We start from the raw sequence: 21376 nt of genomic DNA, 5'->3' as shown, positions 1-21376 counted from the left end.
ATGAAGAGAGAGCAGTAGGAGTAGCAGTGTTATCTGTGGTAATCCATGTTTCCGTCAGCGCCAGGAAGTCTAGGGACTGGAGGGTAGCATAGGCTGAGATGAACTCAGCCTTGTTGGCTGCAGACCGGCAGTTCCAGAGGCTGCCGGAGACCTGGAACTCCACGTGGGTCGTGCGCGCTGGGACCACCAGGTTGGAGTGGCAGCGGCCACGCGGTGTGAAGCGTTTGTATGGCCTGTGCAGAGAGGAGAGAACAGGGATAGACAGACACATAGTTGACAAGCTACAGAAGTGTTGTTTCTTGTATTATTGTCTCCTGTGTCTTTAGAGAACTGTTTCACTTTGATATCCTTTTTCTTCTGTCCTGATTTTCTCTTTCTTTTCTTCTGTTAACTAGATATTCTTTGTTGTTCTTCGTTAGCTAGCTAGCTTCTTCCAAAAGAGTCCCTAGCAACTGCTTAGCAACTGGTAAACAATTCAGCTAGCTAAGATAACTACAATTTTATGAAAAATAGTTATTTTTCAAAAGCCTATCTTCTTTGTTTGTTGCTTGTTTTTTCTCCTATTCAGTCTTGCAGTTTTCTTTTGCTTTTTTCCGATGTACTTCACTCTAAAAACCATGTAAATTTCAATATTTGTAGGAGCTCATTTTTCAGCTGCTGCTGCTCAAATTGGAGTTCCGGAACACAGATTTAAACACAGTTTACTCCCAATGTATTCTAGACGTACTTATTCCATGTTGATGTACACTCAACATGGAATAAAAAGGGTTCTATCGGGGTTATTTGGCTGTCCCCATAGGAGAACCTTTTTGGTTCCAGGTAGAACCATTTTGGGTTCCATGTAGAACCCTCTGTGGAAAGGGTTCTAGATGGAACCCAAAGGGTTCCTACACAACACGTGTAGACCTTACAGTGAACTGCTTACTTACAAGCTCTTAACCAACGATGCAGTTTTAAGAAATACCTAAAAAAGAAAAAGCAAAAAGTAAGAGACAATAAAAACGAATAATTAAAGAGCAGCAGTGAATAACAATAGCGGGGCTATAAACAGGGGGTACCGGTATAGAGTCAATGTGTCAATGTGCGGGGAACCGGTGTCGAGGTAATTGAGATAATTATGTACATGCAGGTAATGTTGTTAAAGTGGCTTTGCATAGATAATAACAGAAAGTAGCAGCAGTGTGGGGGTGGGGTGCAAATAGTCTGGGTAGCCATTTGATTAGCTGTTCAGGAGTCTTATGACTTGGGGGTAGAAGCTGTTTAGAAGCCTCTTTGCCCTAGACTTGGTGCTCCGGTACCGCTTGCCATGTGGTAGCAGAGAGAACAGTATATGACTAGGGTGGCTGGAGTCTTTGACGATTTTTAGGGCCTTCCTCTGACACCGCCTGGTATAGAGGTCCTAGATGGCAGAAATCTTGGTCCCAGTAATGTACTGGGCTGTATGCACTACCCTCTGTAGTGCCTTGCGGTCGGAGGCCAAGTTATTGCCATACCAGGCAGTGATGCAACCAGTCAGGATGCTCTCGATTGGGCAGCTGTAAAATCTTTTGAGGATCTGAGGACCCATGCCAAATCTTTTCAGCCTCCTAAGGGGGAATAAGTTCTGTCGTGCCCTCTTCAAGACTGTCTTGGTGTGCTTGGACCATGTTAGTTTGTTGTTGATGTGGACGCCAAGAAACTTGAATCTCTCAACCTGCTCCACTCTAGCCCCGTCGATGAGAATGGGGGTGTGCTCGGTCCTCTTTTTCCTGTAGTCCACAATCATCTCCTTTGTCTTGATCCTGTTGAGGGAGAGGTTGTTGTCCTTGCACCACACAGCCTGATCTCCTCCCTATAGGCCGTCTCATCGTTGTCAGTGATCAGGCCTACCACTGTTGTGTTATCAGCAAACTTAATGATGGTGTTGGAGTTGTGCCTGGCCGTGCAGTCATGAGTGAACAGGGTGTACTGCCGGGGAATGAGCACGCACCCATGAGGGACCCCTGTGTTGAGGATCAGTGTGGCGGAGTGTTGTTACCTACAATTACCACCTGGGGGCGGCCAGTCAGGAAGTCCAGGATCCAGTTGCAGAGGGAGGTGTTTAGTCCCAGGGTCCTTAGCTTAGTGATGAGTTTTGAGGGCACTATGGTGTTGAACGCTGAGCTGTAGTTAATGAATAGCATTCTCACATAGGTGTTCCTTTTGTCCACGTGGGAAAGGGCAGTGTGAAGTGCAATAGAGATTGCGTGATCTGTGGATCTGTAGGTGCGGTATGCAAATTGGAGTGGGTCTAGGGTTTCTTGGATAATGGTGCTGAAGCGAGCCATGATCAGCCTTTCAAAGCACTTCATGGCTACAGACGTGAGTGCTATGGGTCAGTAGTCATTTAGGCAGGTTTCCTTAGTATTCTTGGGCACAGGGACTATCATGGTCTGCTTGAAACATGTTGGAATTACAGACTCAGACAGGGAGAGGTTGAAAATGTCAGTGAAGACACTTGCCAGTTGGTCAGCGCGTATTCGGAGTACACGTCCTGGTAATGCGTCTGGCCCAGCGGCCTTCCATGTTGTGGAAGTAAACTGCTTACTTTTTCTCATTGACTACTTTTTCAATGTAAACAGCTCATTGGATTGTGGTAGTAATATAGTGACATTCAAAGTCAGTAGTAGGCAGTAAAAGTCAGTGGCTGTTATTGTAGCTTGTTGTCTTAGCTAAGGCCTTATCTGGCTGGAATTAGGCCCTCTCTGAGTTTACATGTGTCTGTGCCTGGGTGGGTGGGTGCGTGCGTACGTTTTTTGTGAGTCCGGTTGTAATGATATGTTGTGCAATATGTCTTGGCTTTGGCCCCTGGATAGGGGTATAAAGTGAACTTCTGAACAAGGACCAGAGGCTTTGTCACACAGCAGAACTAATTTAACCCCATTACTCCTCTCCTCCCTTGTATGCATCTGACACCACAAATAAAGCTCTCTCTCTCTCTCTCTCTCTCTCTCTCTCTCTCTCTCTCTCTCTCTCTCTCTCTCTCTCTCTCTCTCTCTCTCTCTAGATGGGAAATGCCTCTGAAACATCTTTGTTCGCTGACACATCTTCGTTCCTTTCTACCATCTCTAAAGAACATGACATCCTCATGGGGACCATCTATGCCATATTTGGTGAGTCTTTCTCCTGGTGTGTTTACCAGCTTTCACAACACTGGGGTTCATAGTTGTGCTCTGAGTTTAGTTGTGGAAAAATTACTTGAAAGATACACAAAGATAAAAGTCTTAGAAGAGGGATTGCAAAACAATGCCTTTCATTTCTTTGCTTTTGTCCACTATTGGCAGTGTTTCATCTTGATTTACTGGATGCCTTGAAGCTCTCTACGGTACGTGCACTCTGCCATTTTACTTTTCAGTCTTGTTAAAACTCTAATTGTGTGTCTCAGGTGTTTTCTCACTGGTGGGGAATGGGATATTGCTGTTTGTGGCCTACCGGAAGAAGTCCTCCCTGAAGCCGACTGAGTTCTTTGTTATAAACCTCTCCGTCAGCGACCTCGGAATGACCATCTCTCTCTTCCCCATGGCCATCTCATCAGCCTTCGCACACAAGTGAGTGTCCACACGCCTTTACCATCCACTCCTCTGCTCATCAACCCTTACTTCTCCCATCCCCTTCCCCTTTCAAATCAAATCAAATCTCCCTCCTTCCATTCTTGAGGTTATTTAGTGTATGTGTGCTGCTGTGTTTTCTTATGCCCTCACACATGTAGACAGACAGGTAGACCGAGAGAGAATATAAAAACGTGAAATAAAAAGGTCACCTGTGAGACAAAACTGTTTTAATAGTCATAAATATCTATATCCACTCTCTCTTGTACTCCATCCAGGTAGTGTCAGCCATGTGGGGCCTCTGGCCTCAGACACTAAAAAAGTGAGAGAAATGGTCTCTGAATATCTATCGGATAAATGACTAGTCTCTCTCTCTCTCTCTCTCTCTCTCTCTCTCTCTCTCTCTCTCTCTCCCAGGTGGTTGTTCAGTGATGTTACATGTATGAGTTATGCCTTCTGTGGGGTTTTGTTTGGACTAGCCAGTCTCACCAACCTCACAGTGTTGTCATCTGTGTGCTGGCTTAAGGTCTGCTGTCCCAACTATGGTAAGACAATGCAAAACCTTGACCTCTAACCCTGATCCCTGATCTCTAACCATAACTTTGATCCCTAATATTGACTGACCCCAGCCCCTCTAGCACACCTTTCAGTGTATTGGGATGGTTGGAGTTGGGACTGAAAAATAGACTCTGAAAATGAATTATCACTAACCTGTACACTGTCTTTCAGATTTGTACTTTCCTCCCATACAGCCAAGCCTCAGGAACAGTTGTGGTAGGTTTGGAGGTAGGGAGGGATTAGGCCACATTGCCAGCATCTCCGAAGCTGGATAGACTAGCAGAGTGGAGGGCAACCAAAGTTAAGGGTCATAAGTAAAAGGTTAGAGTTCCCTCAACTATTTGCTATTGTGCAAAATATCAACTCCTCTCCGAAGTAGGAAGTAATTAACAGATTTAAAGTGGAGAGGGGGAAGTATGATTCAAGGACACTCTTAAGACATGTCACTTTGGGACAGTGAGAAACCTATTTACTGGGTGAAGCCATTAAGTCACCGAGCATCCACTTGCCTTAGCAGCTAATTAGAATGTATTTGACCGTACATTACAGAGGGGTGTTAGGATAATAAGGTCTGGCTAATCACTACTGATTACCGTTCCGTATTACAACTGTAGGGATTAACGTTCAATTCTGTGACAGACAGACACAATGCTGATCTAGCTTTGTCTGGTTAGCACACATAGGGTGTTTACACAGACAGCCCAATTCTGATATTTTTCCACTAATTGGTCTTTTGACCAATCACATCAGATCTTTTCACATCAGATCTTTTTCAGAGATGATCTGATTGGCCAAAAGACCAATTAGTGAAAATAAATATCAGAATTGGGATGCCTGTGTAAATGAGGCCATACACACCATGCTCACATACACATACACTTATGTAATGGATGGTGCGAAGAAAAATTTGAGCTACAAAACGGACAAAAAAGAGTATTGAAGGGCATTAGTAGTTTGCTACGTTGTCATCTCGTTTAAGCTTTGAGAGAAAGTAGTGCGAGTGTGAATACACAAATGAATCTACTAAAGTCCATTAAAAAAAAGTTATCATTAGCTTTTCTCCCCCCTCATTTTGTATGTGTGCGCACGTGCGCATGTGTGTCTGTGTGTTATTGGATAAATTAGTCTCAAGAGTACATCCACTAATGAGTAGGATTAATTTGTGCCACTCAAGCTTCTAAAGATCTGCTTAGGCAATTACAAACATGTGAGCACACATACAAACTGAGGGGGGAACAGCTGAAAATAACTTTTTTTTATTCTCCTTAGTAGATTCATTTTCAACTTCAAATCTCATCAACCCTCATGAAGAGCATCCATTGTGCAACAAGCTAATATTATAAATAAACAATTCTCAAAACGTTCACTCACTCACTAAATTTCTCGTTAAATCATCAATACATTGTTTCCCCTGAAAAAGTGTCCATTTGTCAGAACAACACAGCCAAGTCTTGATTAATAAAATATATATATATATATAGTGCTTAATTGGTCAGCAATTTGTAGTTTGATTTATGTAACTTATTTATGTTGACTTATTGCTGAATATACAGTGTCGTTGGAAAGTTTTCAAACCCCTTTACTTTTTCAATATTTTGTTATGTTACAGCCTTATTCTAAAATGAATGAAAATGCTTTTTTTCCTCATCAATCTACACCCAAAACCCCATAATGACAAACCAAAAACAGATTTTTAGAAATGTTTTACTCAGTACTTTGTTGAAGTACTTTTCACAGCGATTACAGCATTGAGTCTTCTTGGGTATGATGCTACAAGCTTGGCACATCTGTATTTGGGGTGTTTTTCCCATTCTTCTCTGCAGATCCTCTCAAACTCTGTCATGTTGAAAAGGGAACGTTGCTGCACAGCTAATTTTAGGTCTCTCCAGAGATGTTCGATTGGGTTTAAGTCCGGGCTCTGGCTGGGCCACTCAAGGACATTAAGAGACTTGTCCGGAAGCCACTCCTGCGTTGCCTTGGCTGTGTGCTTAGGGTTGTTGTCCTGCTGGAAGGTAAACCTTCACCTCAGTCTGAGGTCCTGAGCGCTCTGAAGCAGGTTTTCATCAAGGATCTCTCTGTACTTTGCTCTGTTCATCTTTGCCTCGATCCTGACTAGTCTCCCAGTCCCTGCTACTGAAAAACATCCCTACAGCATGATGCTGGCACCACCATGCTTCATTGTAAGGAATGTGCAAGGTTTCCTCCAGACGTGGGGCTTGGCATTCACACCAAAGAGTTCAATCTTGGTTTCATCAGACCAGAACATCTTGTTTCTCATGGTCTGAGAGTGTTTAGGTGCCTTTTGGCAAACTCCAAGCTGGCTGTCATGTGCCTTTTACTGAGGAGTGTCTTCCGTCTGGCCACTCTACCATAAAGGCCTGATTGGTGGAGTGCTGCAGAAATGGTTGTCCTCCTGGAAGTTTCTCCCATCTCCACAGAAGAACTCAGGAGCTCTGTCAGAGTGACCATCGGGTTCTTGGTCAACTCCCTGACAAAGGCCCTTCCCCACCATTGCTCAGTTTGGCCGGGAGGCCAGCTCTAGAAAGAGTCTTGGTGGTTCCAAACTTCCATTTTAGAGTGATGGAGGCCACTGTGTTCTTGGGGACCTTCAATCCTGCAGACATGTTTTGGTACCCTTCACCAGATCTGTGCCTCAACAGAATCCTGTCTCGGAGCTCTACGGACAATACCTTTGACCTCATGGCTTGGTTTTTGCTCTGACGTGCACTGTCAACTGTGGGACATTTCATATAGACAGGTACAGTGAGGGGAAAAAGTATTTGATTCCCCTGCTGATTTTGTACGTTTGCCCACTGACAAAGAAAGGATCAGTCTATAATGTATAATGGTAGGTTTATTTGAACAGTGAGGGACAGAATAACAACAAAAACATCCAGAAAAACACATGTAAAAAATGTTATGAAATGATTTGCATTTTAATGAGGGAAATAAGTATTTGACCCCTCTGCAAAACATGACTTAGTAATTGGTGGCAAAACCCTTGTTGGCAATCACAGAGGTCAGACGTTTCATGTACTTGGCCACCAGGTTTGCACACATCTCAGGAGGGATTTTGTCCCACTCCTCTTTGCAGATCTTCTCCAAGTCATTAAGGTTTCGAGGCTGACGTTTGGCAACTCGAACCTTCAGCTCCCTCCACAGATTTTCTATGGGATTAAGGTCTGGAGACTGGCTAGGCCACTCCAGGACCTTAATGTGCTTCTTCTTGAGCCACTCCTTTGTTGCCTTGGCCGTGTGTTTTGGGTCATTGTCATGCTGGAATACCCATCCACAACCCATTTTCAATGCCCTGGCTGAGGGAAGGAGGTTCTCACCCAAGATTTGACGGTACATGGCCCCGTCCATCGTCCCCTTGATGTGGTGAAGTTGTCCTGTCCCCTTAGCAGAAAAACACCCCCAAAGCATAATGTTTCCACCTCCATGTTTGACGGTGGGGATGGTGTTCTTGGGGTCATAGGCAGCATTCCTCCTCCTCCAAACAGTTGAGTTGATGCCAAAGAGCTCCATTTTGGTCTCATCTGACCACAACACTTTCACCCAGTTGTTCTCTGAATCATTCAGATGTTCATTGGCAAACTTCAGACGGGCATGTAGATGTGCTTTCTTGTGCAGGGGGACCTTGCGGGCGCTGCAGGACTTCACGGCGTAGTGTTACCAATTGTTTTCTTGGTGACTGTGGTCCCAGCTGCCTTGAGATCATTGACAAGATCCTCCCGTGTAGTTCTGGGCTGATTCCTCACCGTTCTCATGATCATTGCAACTCCACGAGGTGAGATCTTGCATAGAGCCCCAGGCCGAGGGAGAATGACAGTTCTTTTGTGTTTCTTTCATTTGCGAATAATCGCACCAACTGTTGTCACCTTCTCACCAAGCTGCTTGGCGATGGTCTTGTAGCCCATTCCAGCCTTGTGTAGGTCTGCAATCTTGTCCCTGACATCCTTGGAGAGCTCTTTGGTCTTGGCCATGGTGGAGAGTTTGGAATCTGATTGATTGATTGCTTCTGTGGACAGGTGTCTTTTATATGGAAAAAGTCAAGGGGTCTGAATACTTTCTGAAGGCAATGCATCTGGAGTCCCTGATACTTGGTTAAAGAGTTAGGGGATGTCTCATGGTTTAGATGTCATGCTCCTGTGAACTGAGTGAGTGGAACTAATAAGCATAGGTAGTAATGGAAGTCAGAACAGCGTTTTAAAGAGTTACACAAACTCTTCAGTGTGTGTGTGTGTGTGTGTGTGTGTGTGTGTGTGTGTGTGTGTGTGTGTGTGTGTGTGTGTGTGTGTGTGTGTGTGTGTGTGTGTGTGTGTGTGTGTGTGTGCGTGCGTACTCTTCAGAGAGTGGAAGTCTGCCTTTAGGCTCTGGAGACTGCTGGCTGCACCAATAACACTGTTTGAAATGTAGATAAGCACAAATAATGATGTGTTTAAGAGTCAGCCCAAAAGAACCTGGTACAAATATAGCACACACAATAAGGACAGCGAAAAGTGGGGAACCAAAATGAGCAGAGATCAGTGTTAAGTTGTGAGTACAGTAGCAGTAAAAGTCACAGAGGATTAGCAGGCTTCCAGAGGAGCAACAATGAAAGGAGGATCAGAGTCATGAACTGATGACACACGTTTTACTACAGAACACCGGTGTCAGTTAATTACACAGAGCTCCACACAGACTATACCATCAGCAAAAAAGACTACAACACTGCAGAGCAGGTGTCATTAGAAATGGAAGCAGTCTAGGACTGGCATCCCACCATCTCACCAGTCCCGCTCAAGGGATGACGCTGAGGTAGCATTGAATATTCAATGGATACTCAAGCATGATATTAATGCTTTATTCAAGTATTCTTACTTTCAAATTAAAATAGGGATATTTATTTCAATAAATGGCCCCTGGTTGGGTGATACAGATGGTTCCAGGTTTTGACTAGCTGGGATACAGCTTATGTCAGAATTGACCAGAATTTACTTTTCGAAGCATTTTAGGAGAACTTTGCAGCAAGTTAGGAGAATGAACATAGGAGAATTAGGTTAAGGTTAGGAAAATGGTTAGGGTTAGCTAAAATGCACAAAAAAACATTCAACTTTATATGTCAGTTTGACATGAGCTATATTTCATCGAACCAGGCGCTAACCAGGCACTCTGGTTGTGCACATGTGTGGTGACCTCACGTATGCCTGTCAGATCGCAATGGTGTGTTTTATACTAAAACTATCACGATTCCACTCTGTATTGTCCGTAAGACCATTCTAGTCTTCTCTCTCTGTAACACACGCACGCACAGGCACACAAACACGCACACACTCCCAGCTCCCAGATATAATAACTATCCCCATCCTTCCTGTCTCGCTAGGTGTTTTAACCAGCCACATAGAACTCTTTCTGGGAATCCATCAGCTCTGAGGCCCTGGCCATCTGATGGCTTTCCTTAAAGCACACAGGATGTCAGGATGGTTAAAGACAGGTCAAATGGGTGAATAGAAAGAAAAAAGAGTCAATGCCTGTTTCCTCTCTTTGGGGTCATTTTATGTATCCATGCATTCCTACACAGAGCACTAAACCATCTTAAAGGAGTCTTTCAATCACAGGTTGTTACACATTTTCTTACCTCAGTTGCAGGACTGAGTTTGGGAAACCCTTCTAGACCACTGCTTACTTGCTCAGTATGCTTATCTCCTTTCCTCCCCCCTCTATCTTTCTCCTGCTCTCATCTGTCTTATCGAGGCTGGAGAGTTGAGCAGGGGTAAATGTTGGTGTTGGATGGGTAGAAAATGTTCTTACCTCCACACTGCAACAATCTGACTGCCATGGCATTGGGTCATGGGCACAGATCCAAAAAGCAGAGACCCACCATCCCAGCCAAAAAACACTTAACGCCCCATCTCCCCTCCCTCAATTAAGGTCACCCTCCCCCTTCCATCAAGAGCTCTCTCTCTCCTTTCCCTCAGTTTGTCGTCTGTTTGTCTCCCATCCTCCTCTGTCGTTCTTCCCCCTCTATCAAACAGAGAGCCAGTTGTGTTCATTCCACAGGTCACGTTTCGAGGTGAGTGTTAAAAAAAGGGATTAAGGTTAGGAAAGGTTTTGAGGTACACCTGAGAGTTCCTCAAAACCACTGGTGTAGATAAGACTCTCTCGGTCTCTCTCTCTCTCACTCTCTCTAGTGGAGGGCTGTGCTATAAATCTGTTCGAAACATAGAGCAGTGCTGAGGACTGTGTAAGAAATTCCCATGATCCTTGTAGTCTAGATAGCCAACAGACAGTGAATGTGAATGTTTTAAACATACTGTATACACACAGCCAGGACTCCAGTACTGATCAGGCAGCTGAACAATTAGGACAGAGGAGTAATAATCAATCTAAGATCAGCTCACTCTGCACATCCTCTACTGACTGCAGGAGGTTGACATATTGAACTGCTAAATCTGATTCAACATTCCAATCCAGTGATAGCCACAGGCTCTTTGTATTCCCTGTTCGCCATATGCCGTCTAGCTCCTCACACACACAGAGGACGCATTTTCCATTTCAGCTTTCTGATTCATGGAAAAATGTACACACCGGTGAACATGCTTCAGTAATTAATTATCCATCTGCCGCAGGTGACAAATGTGCAGAACCATCAAATGGGCTTCCTAGTCTATGCATGCACTAGGCTTATTCACAAACAGTTCTCAATTCTTCTCATCATGTGTTTGAAATGTGCAGCCCTATTTGTGGTTTATGACATGTAAGAAGACAGAAACAAGCAGTATACTGTATATTTCTGGTGAAGCTTAGCTCCTGGGGTGAGTGTGTTCTTCTGATCCCAGGCCTCAGGGAAGGTGATATTGGTAAGGTTTCTTAAAATGTAGATATATTCTATAACCCCGGAGAGTGAAGACTGGGGAGAGAGGATTGATAATAGTGTATTGACGTACACAAACAGGCACACACCAATACACACACACTTAGGCCCTCCAGCTAAACCGGTATAGTGCTAATCTCTCCACACGAGGGAGCGTATTTATATTTGGCTTCCTGTAAATATATAAATGCATATATTTGTGTCTCCACGGAAACATGCGTCTACCCTCTGTTTCTGAACATGCTTAAGGTCATGTCAAGAGATATGCGTGTGGAGGAATGAGAGAACACGTGAATGTGTCATTTCTGTATGTAAATTTGTCCGCTAGGATTATCTAAGAGGCTAAGACGGCTAAATTCCTGTAAAGCCAACTAAAATAAAATAATTTTCAAACTAATGAAATGTGAAAGCTTGCTAACTTCCAGTGAATAATCTTTTCTGTATCTGTTTTTTGTCAGTCGTTCACAATTCTGCTTTGATCCTAAAACTGTCATTTGCTTTTGGCCATTTAGATTATACGAGGTATTTCAGAGAAAATACACACATACAAACTGAGACGTAATTAACAATGATATCAGTGTTGCTTTCTCTCCTCTTCCCTGTATCTAATTTGCCTAATTTCTCCACAAACTAATGTGCCAAATCAGGTAACGTTGTCTTTCTCTTTCTGCCTCTTCCCTACCTCCCTCTCTCATTTCCTCCTCTTCCCCACCTCCCTCTCTCCCTTCCTCCTCTTCCCCACCTCCTCCCCTACTTCCATTACAGCATCAGGTAACAATGCCCCCCATGATATTACATGTTCTCTCTCCACCTCCTCCTCTGCCTCCCATCTCTCATCCCATTGGTTAATAACCCCCTCCCTGTCTCCCCTTCTTCTCTCCTTCTCCCCCATCCCCCATTCCTCCCACAGGTAACAAGTTCTCATCCTGCCATGCCTATCTCCTAATAGCAGCGGTGTGGTGCTATGCTCTTATCTTTGCCATCGGGCCTCTGACTGGCTGGGGCCGGTATGGTTCTGAACCCTACGGTACAGCCTGCTGTATCGACTGGTACGCCCCCGGCCAAAGCAGAGTTGCCATGAGCTACATCCTCTGCCTCTTCCTCTTCTGCTACATCGTCCCCTGCATCATCATCTTCCTCTCCTATATCTTCATCCTGCTGACTGTCAAGGGGTCACGCCAGGCGGTGCAGCAGCACATATCCCCACAGAACAAGATCCCCAACACACATACACTCATCGTCAAGGTACGCACACTCCCTCTCACAGACACACACACTCATCGGTAAGGTATGCACTGTCACACACACACTCTCACGGTCAAGATACACACACTCCCTCTCACAGACACACACACTCATCGGTAAGGTATTCACTGTCACACACACACTCTCACGGTCAGGATACACACACTCTCAAGGTCAGGATACACACACTCCCTCTCACAGACACACACACTCATCGGTAAGGTATGCACTGTCACACACACACTCTCACGGTCAGGATACACACACTCTCAAGGTCAGGATACACACACTCCCTCTCACAGACACAAACACTCATCGGTAAGGTACGCCCAGGTAAGGCCAACATGTTATAAATATGCCAACTTTGATTATTTCTCAATTATACTTTTAGAAACAAAAGTAAATTATACTGTAGGTCAACAATCTTTACTAGATTACATTTTGAGAAAATCCCCCAAACATTACTTTTTTTTATCACACACACACACACACACACACACACACACACACACACACACACACACACACACACACACACACACACACACACACACACACACACACACCACACACACACACACACACACTCACTCACTGTCAAGGTACACACTGTCACACACGCACTTAAATAGTAGTTGTGCAAACACACAGACACGACAATACACACCTTGGAAACTGTAGCAGCACATTTTCCTAACTTAAATGCTGCTTTATGTATAGGTTTTAAAGGGTTTCACGTGGGAGTTGTGATTCGATTAGATCAAAGGGATTTTGAGAGCACCCCAATCATCAACTTGGGGGAGTTGTATACAATTTTCTTTATTTCACTCCTTCCTGAATCAAAGTTTCACTGGGACATTAAGGTTTGAAAGTAGGAGTTTTAATCGATTAGAAGGTCAATGTATTGGTCGGTGGTCAATAAACAGCCTCATCATTATGATAGGGGAGAAGTTGGCCTCTTTGACTTTGTTTTTGTTCTAAGTATTAGTTTAAGTATTGTTACATGGTGGGGGAAGAGGGTTTGAAACGTTTATTTTCACCTAATAAACTACTGTATCTGCACACCTGTATGTCTCTTCCTCCCTTTGTGTGTGTTTTCCCGTCTCTCCCTCCTAGCTCTCGGTGGCGGTGTGTATCGGTGTCGTGATCGCCTGGAGCCCATACGCCTTCGTCTCCATGTGGGCGGCGTTCATTAACTCAGCAGAGGTCCCTCCCTTTGCTTTCGCTGTGGCTGCCATCTTTGCCAAGTCCTCCACCCTTTACAATCCTATCGTCTACCTGGTCTTCAAACCCAACTTCCGCAGGTCCCTCTGCCGGGACTGGCTGACATGCCGACGGACCCTATGTGCGTGTTTGTGCTCGCACGGCTCGACCCAGAAGGTCTCCTGTACACAGTCCCAGCAGCATGGGAAGGAGGAGTGTAACTCGACGCGGCGTTCCAATGGATTGCCGGAGAACCATAGGGGGGCATGCAGGCACTGCCCATGCCCAGAGAGAGACACTGGTTCTGGCGGATACGGCCAAGAGACTACCCCTCAGAGGACTGCAAGGATACTGCAGGGGTCCACACATAGCGAAGTGGCTGTTAGTCAGCTGTCCAATGAGATGCAGAGTGACTTCCTCTGAAAAGACAAAGGAGAGAGAGTAAGCAAACGAGAGATGGAAGGGAGGATGAGGGGAGAGAAAGGGGGATAGGGAGAAGGGAGAAAGTTAGAGGGAGGGAAATGTGGGAGAGTAAGGCAGTGACCAGGAGGAGGAGAGAGAGAGAAGATGAGAAAAGACGAACATACAAAATAAAAAACATGGGGAAGGGAAGATACTTTCAAACAGGAAATAAGTTATTGTTGAGGAAGGGCAGGTGTGAACTTGCACTAACAATCACAACAAGGCAATCCTAACTCCTCTCACTCAGAGGAGTGGCCAAATCAATCACCTCGGACACTGTTACTGCCACAAAACTAACTCAACCACAAACTGAACTAAACCAGGGGTGTATTCATTATGCAGATGCTGTTGGAAAATGTTTCTTCTGTTGCGAAATGTTTAGCAACAGAAATCGTTTATTCCAAACAGAAAACGTTTTGCAATGAAAATTATAATTTTTATTGGACAAATTCAGCTAGGTGCCTCCCTGTTTCATTCCGTTTGCTCTCTTTGCTTCCATTTGGTTTTTAACCTTGTAAGACGTAATGAATACAACCCTGACAACCAACATACGACCACAAACTGAAGAGTCAGCAACATACCAAAAACTCAACCAAAATACCAACACAGACTGAGCAGCCAATAACAACCAGGAACTCAACCAACAAACTCAGCCAAGCCAGACTGAAAAACAGACTTAGCCAACAAGCCTCTGATCTCTCGGATGCAGCTGGTTTGATTGAAAAAGACTTGAAAGTCATGAACCCACAGTCTTGATGCAGTAGTTAGAGATATCGGACACAGGGCCAACAAGAGGGTCCATAATGAGAACTACACTGGTGTTTAGGGAAATACTACCAGATGGAGTATCAGCTTCTACATATGTCCCACAGGGCCTACCAAAGTAGAGAGAGAGAGAGACGTGGATGAGGATACTATGGTGTATATATTAAAACCCACATAACTGAGAGAGTTGTCTACATGGGGGCTTGGAGTGTGTGAAACGAATTAAGACGTCACTTAGCTGAAGGCAGAACATGAGAAAATGAACCCCTTAGTTGCTGTATTGATCACATTACAGTGGTGTGAGTCAGAGTCAGGCTTGGCCAAGCAGCCGTGTCCAGAATTATTCAGTGAACAGTTAGGACTGTGTTCAATGCCCCAGTGCCAAATGAGCTACCATGAAAAATCAACAATTATGCAATTTTAACTCAGTCAATCCAGGAAGTGAATGGAACATTCCCAATTCTGCACACAGTCTTAATAAATTTAAACTAAAATGTCCTCTCAAATCTCAGACATTCTCTCTGTTTTTACCCCAGACATGAAACCAATGCAACAGCTACAAGACTAATACACAATCTATAAAAAATCGAATTAAAAGATGCCGTTTTGCAATTTAGCCTCAGAAAACTAAATAGATAAAATATCGAGCTATAGTGAGTTGTGTTGCTATCTAGTTTCTCCTTCCAGTGTTTCCCCAGGAGTGTAGATGGCTTTTGTAAACAAATTCGAGAAGGGTGCAGTGGAGGTGCTGAACTGCAGAGATGAGCTGGTTCTGCTTGGTTAGACAAATTGGAGTGACAAATTGGCCTGCCATCACCGTACAATCAATATAGAGCCATTATAGAGTTCTCACTGGGTCAAGAGAGGGAGCTCAGATCTGGGATCACGGAACAGCTAAAGCCCCAGGACTTGACCCAAAACAGTGATAGCGCTATTGTTGAGAGTGTAATTGTTGACATAGTTTTGGCATTTGTGTGTTCTCATTTACATGAATGTGTGTGTGTGCTCATGTACGTGTTGTGTTTGATGCAATTTGCATATGCGTGTTTCTGTGTATGAGAATAGCTACTGTATGTCTGCTTCAGTTTGAAACAAAATAGAACTCGAAGCTCTCAAATAAAATAAAATCAAATGCTATTTGTCACATTCGCCGAATACAACAGGTGTAGACCTTACTGTGAAATGCGTACTTTCAAGCCCTTAACCAACAATGCAGTTTTAAGAAAACTAAGTTAAGAATAAAATGTACAAAATAAACGAAAGAAAAAAATAAAATAGCAACAATAAAATAACAATAACGAGGCTATATACAGGGGGTACCGGTACCGAGTCAATGTGGAGGCTATATAAAGGGTGTACCAGTACCGAGTCAATGTGCGGGAGTACAGGTTAGTCCAGGTACCTGAGGTAATATGTACATGTAGGTAGGGGTAAAGTGGCTATGCATAGATAATAGATAATAAACAGTGAGTAGCAGCTGTGTAAAAGAAAGGGGGAGGATCAATGCAAATAGTGCGGGTAGCCTTTTGATTAGCTGTTCAGCAGTCTCAGGTAGGTGTTGTAGTAAAATATGACATGAATGAGCTTTTCTTCAATCCACTGAAGACCTATCTCCTCTTGTTCCTCTCCGCCTTAGCGTGAAAAACATAGAGTTGCTATTTCATAAAGGGACTTCTAGAGAGGCAAAAGGTATGTATTAAGACCTGAAGACTTAAACATTGTTCAGATGAGAAATGCCAACAGAGTACTGATGAGCTTAATGTTTCGTCTGGCTAGAACTTTCTATTCACTCCTCTAGGACACTGGGTCATCAAACTCTTCTAAACACCGTGCCACTTGTTAACCAGTAATCAGGTCCGCTAAAGATCATGTCATGCTCCAGTCTGACTATCTCTGATACATTAACTATTTCATGTTACAACAATAAGAGTTTATATCTATTGTTCACAAAATACCACAGTGTCAGCACAAACACCTGTAAACAGTCTTGTGGTTCAGCACCTTCAGAACTAAAAGACAGTGGCTTTGTTATTATTGAATAATGCAGCAATAACTCACTGCTATAAATTGTAATCTGCTCTGTGGGTGACTTGGCCAATCTCTGACTTTGAAGCACGTATCTCCGCCTTGACCCCTGACCTCCAGAGAAAGATATCCTCTCCGTTTCTCCATCCACCCCCCTCCCCCTCTCTCTCTCTCCATCCAATGCTCCTTTATTTAATGAAAATGTCAATATTATTGAAACAGCTCTATTATTATGTTGTAATGTCTTTACGACGCTGTTATGAGTTTAAAATAGAGTATAGATGTGTATTTTAGCCGCACTAAAGAAAATACAAGACCTAGTCGGACAGCTGAAGAGAAGATGCAACATACAATGATTGAGATGACCATGCTGAGCCAAGCTCATGTGAGGAGTTAACAGAATACGTCTTAGTAATCTTCCATCACAACTTCTAATCAGAGCCATCGATTTACAGGGTTTAGCAAACTCAGATTGAACACTAGATTGTCAACGGCCGCCATATTGGCACCAAAGGTTACAATCACGTTCTATTGATGAGTATAGAATGTTTGGTGCGAACGTGGAGGTTGGTTCAGCCAAATGCCACAGCTATTTCCTGAACGGCACCCTGTTCCCTGAATAGTACAGACATAGGGTGTCATTTGGGATCTTTCCTTTCCTTCTAATACTATGGTGAATAAGATATGTTTGTCCTTTGACAACAGGAACTAGGAACCATAACTGTGCATTTGTGATATCTTTTTTATATGTAATGATATTGATCAGTGATCATATTACTGCATGGTTCATAAGGAGTATACATCACCGTCAGGCCATCAGGGCACCTGGCCATCTCATCCAAACAGCACATATGTACCAGATGTCAGGGCTTTCAAATGGGTTTGGTTTGCATGTACAGGTGTACAGATGTCTATGTACAGAAGTTATATATAGCTGTAGATACCAGTCTACATGCATACTTGGGGGAATGGGTGACCCCCAAATTGTGTCCTTGGAAATGGGGTTGAATGGTAAATATCTCAAATAACAAACAAAACAGAGCACACAAACAGTCTGTTTTAACGTTGACTCTTTATGCAGTGCCAATGCAAAACCTCTTTCTGTTCCTCTGGCTGTCTGTCTCTTTCTGGACAGTTTGGATTCATTTGGTCCTTAACGGCCCGTTGTCTCCACTTGAAAAAGGCTTCCCATTATTGACCTTGAGTGATCATTTGCAGGGGGACCACATGAAAATAACTCTGACCGCCTCAGATGCTAATTTTCTTTTAAGTTCCATTCAATTGCAGTCTAATAGTGATCATATAAAATTACGTTTTTGCTAAAGCAAAGAACATCATATCCGACATCGCTAGCTCTCCAGCACCAAATTTGCTCCATAGTTAACGTGGTGATTCTGTCCTGAGCTCCACATCATCTCTGATATCGATGTCCTCTACAGTGAAGCGTCTCGCATGGACCCGTTTATTTATTATGTTGTAATCTTTGGACCGACTTTACATGAAGTGACCTAAAGATGATGATGATGATGTACATTGTATTTTTTTAGGCTTCAGCCCTAACTTATGTCTATCCACATCAGTCTCAAGGAGATGAAAATGTATCTGTTCTGTTACCATAGCTCGTCCAACCTTATTCACCCCAGCAACGTCATCCCAGCAGCGTTCTGAATCATCAGAGAACCATAATGTTGTAACGTTATAGTACCAACATTCACATATGCTCTGGCTTTTGCTTGGCCTGAACGATGAGCTAAATTTTACATTATGTCCAGAAGTCTCCATTGAATACTGTCAATCAATCCTGCTTAACTAAAGCTAAATGGATGAATACACATGGGGTTTGGATATCTCCTCTGTAGCAGGATAGCAGTAGGACTTTAGTTGGAACTATATTCCTCTGTGCTCATGCTGTGCAGACCAGATAGTATGTCCCCAAATGACACTGTCTGAGTTGAAAGGGTAAAAAAACGGTATTGAATTACTGACTGAACCCCCATCATGCACACATGCAGGCGCATGCGCACATGCACACACACACACACACACACACACACACACACACACACACACACACACACACACACACACACACACACACACACACACACACAGGAAGAGGTTGCTGACCTTCTCCGCCACTTCCAAAGACACAGAACGAGGCTGGATGTGATGTACACATATGTTTATATAAAATATATGGTTTTAAAAGATTACTGCTATCAATATAATTATTAAGATGATTATTATTATCATTGTCAGTGAGGTCTCAGATGCACTGTGAAAACATGTTTACAAGAAAGCAAAAACAATAAAGTGCTATTTGTTAAAAAGTATGATCATGTTTTGGCGTGGGTTGTCCTATGGGATGTGAGTAAAATTGTTAATGCTAATGGGACAGCATATTGCACACACGCACGCGCACACAAACACACACAGACACACACACACACACACACACACACACACACACACACACACACACACACACACACACACACACACACACACACACACACACACACACACACACACACACACGGTCCAGAGGGAGTCCAGACTAGCTGCCTAGCCCTTGCTGCAAGCTAGCATAAATATTAAGTCTAATTGGGTTTGGTCACAGTGATCCATGTCCCTCATATTCATAAGCCAGGAACTATTGATTAAGATACATGTCTCTGCAGAGACAGTGAGAGTGAGTGAGTGAGAGAGAGAGAGAGAGAGAGAGAGAGAGAGAGAGAGAGAGAGAGAGAGAGAGAGAGAGAGAGAGATAATATGACATTTGTAATGTCTTTATTCTTTTGGAACTTCTGTGAGTGTAATGTTCACTGTATATTCTTATTGTTTATTTCAATTTTGTATATTATCTACCTCACTTGCTGAGGAAGTGTTATGTTAACAATGTTAACATATGTTTCCCATACCAATAAAGCCCCTTGAATTGAATTGATGTCACGACTTCCTCCTTGTTCGGCGTCGACGTCACCGGCCTTCTAGCCATCGCCGATCCACTTTTCATTTTCCATTTGTTTTGTCTTTGTCTTACACACCTGGTTTCAATCCCCCAATTACTTGTTCATTATTTAACCCTCTGTTCCCCCATGTTTGTTTGTGAGTGATTGTTTATTGTATTGCGGTCTGTATTTGTGGCCTTGGAATTATTGACGTGTATTGTATTATTATTGAGTAAAATTGCGACTTTACTCATATCTGCTGTCCTGCGCCTGACTCTTCTACACCAGCTACACACAGACGCATTACAATTGAGAGAGAGATATGCAGCATCCACAACAGCTATTTCTACCACCAGTCCTAACCGTAACCCTCAGGTAGTAAGACAATTCCTGAATCTGGAACAGATGAAGCTTCTAAGATACCTGCTCTGTTTGGTGGGTGGCTAGAACAGCTGCTGCAGCTTGTTTCTGCTGGCTCTGCAGGTTTCTGTATCCTCATGTTTCTGGTGTACCTGACCTAGGGCTGACTGTATTCTCGCCACACTGGCAATCTAATTCCACGTGACCGTTGAGTCATGGTAAATACGATTCTCCAAAACTGCGCTCTGATGCCACTGATTGTCATTAGTAGCCTACCAAACTTTCTAACTCAGTGCTCTATTGTCCCTCTAATCACTTTGACATCAATGCAAATGCTGTCGAAAAACAAATCAAACACTTCATGAGAGCCTTTTGCACAGCGAAAGCCATCTCGATAGCTGGCTGATGCATGGAATGAAATTCCCATGTTGAGCAACATTTCTATAGGCTACATTATGCTATGCATTTGTGTGAGAAAACAGTTTTGATGGCCTATATTAAAAAGTCGAGGATCCCATCAGCTTTCTATAGGCTAGGCCTACTATATATTTTTCTCAACTTTCCTCATATTAAGCACATTGCTTCACTTTACAACCAGGGTAGCCGACCTGGCTGGCATGACAATGAATTGTGGGAGAAGCATCCTCCATTCCCTATTCAAGTGTATAGGACTACAGATAACATGTCTTTTTTTCCCTTGCCCCTGTTCCTACAGGTGCATGATAATTGTCCAATCTAAATCAAAACTAATTGCATACACATATTATTTAGTATATGTAAAGACTAGATTGAATCAAAAATAGTATGATGGGTGAGAATGCATTTTTCTGCAACTTTTTCAAATCATAGTTGCATGCATCATGTTGCCTAGGCCATAGGCCTAAATGTTTTGATACATTGATTATCACAACTAAAGTGGGCAAATAACGTAGCCTATACAGATGCAGGATCTTAATTTGATTACTCTTTTGTTGCTGAGAATTTTCCTGCAAAATTGTAGTATATTGAAAGTTTAAAAAGGCTTCTAAAGTTTGTAATTTACACTTTTAAATGTCAGACTTGATTTGCCCTAATGAAAAATGTATCAACCCCTACAAAAAAATGTCCATTAATTATAATCCACATAATAAATTATATTCCCTAGGATTACTTTCCTGCTGTAGCAAACTGTCAGAAATTAAGATGCTACAGGCCTAGGACTCCTGGAACAGGGTTGGAGAGCCCATAGCCTACAGAGCCTAATGAAATATGTTCTTATAAGCCCAGTCATTGCACAATCATGTGTGAAAACAGAATTTTGACTGGTCACTATTTAAAAGAGGATCCCAGCTTTCTCGTGTTGCTATATTTATTGCTAAATTCTTAAAGAAAACTCCACCCAAAAA

The 21376-nt window shown here is 43.2% G+C and overlaps 1 protein-coding gene across 1 annotated transcript; it reads left to right on the top strand.

Moving 5' to 3' along the window:
- The first annotated feature begins 3025 nt into the window (after positions 1-3025).
- opn7b (opsin 7, group member b) lies at positions 3026-19783 on the top strand. Its single transcript, XM_014134703.3, has 5 exons — positions 3026-3131; positions 3404-3566; positions 3984-4111; positions 11891-12225; positions 13342-19783. Exons 1-5 carry the CDS (start codon positions 3026-3028, stop codon positions 13849-13851), a joined length of 1242 nt encoding a protein of 413 aa, XP_013990178.1. The 3' UTR covers positions 13852-19783.
- Positions 19784-21376: the final 1593 nt, after the last annotated feature.

Source organism: Salmo salar, chromosome 13 (genome assembly GCF_965601325.2).
Source record: "Salmo salar chromosome 13, fSalSal1, whole genome shotgun sequence".
NCBI lineage: Eukaryota > Metazoa > Chordata > Actinopteri > Salmoniformes > Salmonidae > Salmo > Salmo salar.
The sequence above is the reverse complement of the archived record's forward strand: the minus strand, read 5'-3'. Positions and strand labels throughout refer to the sequence as shown.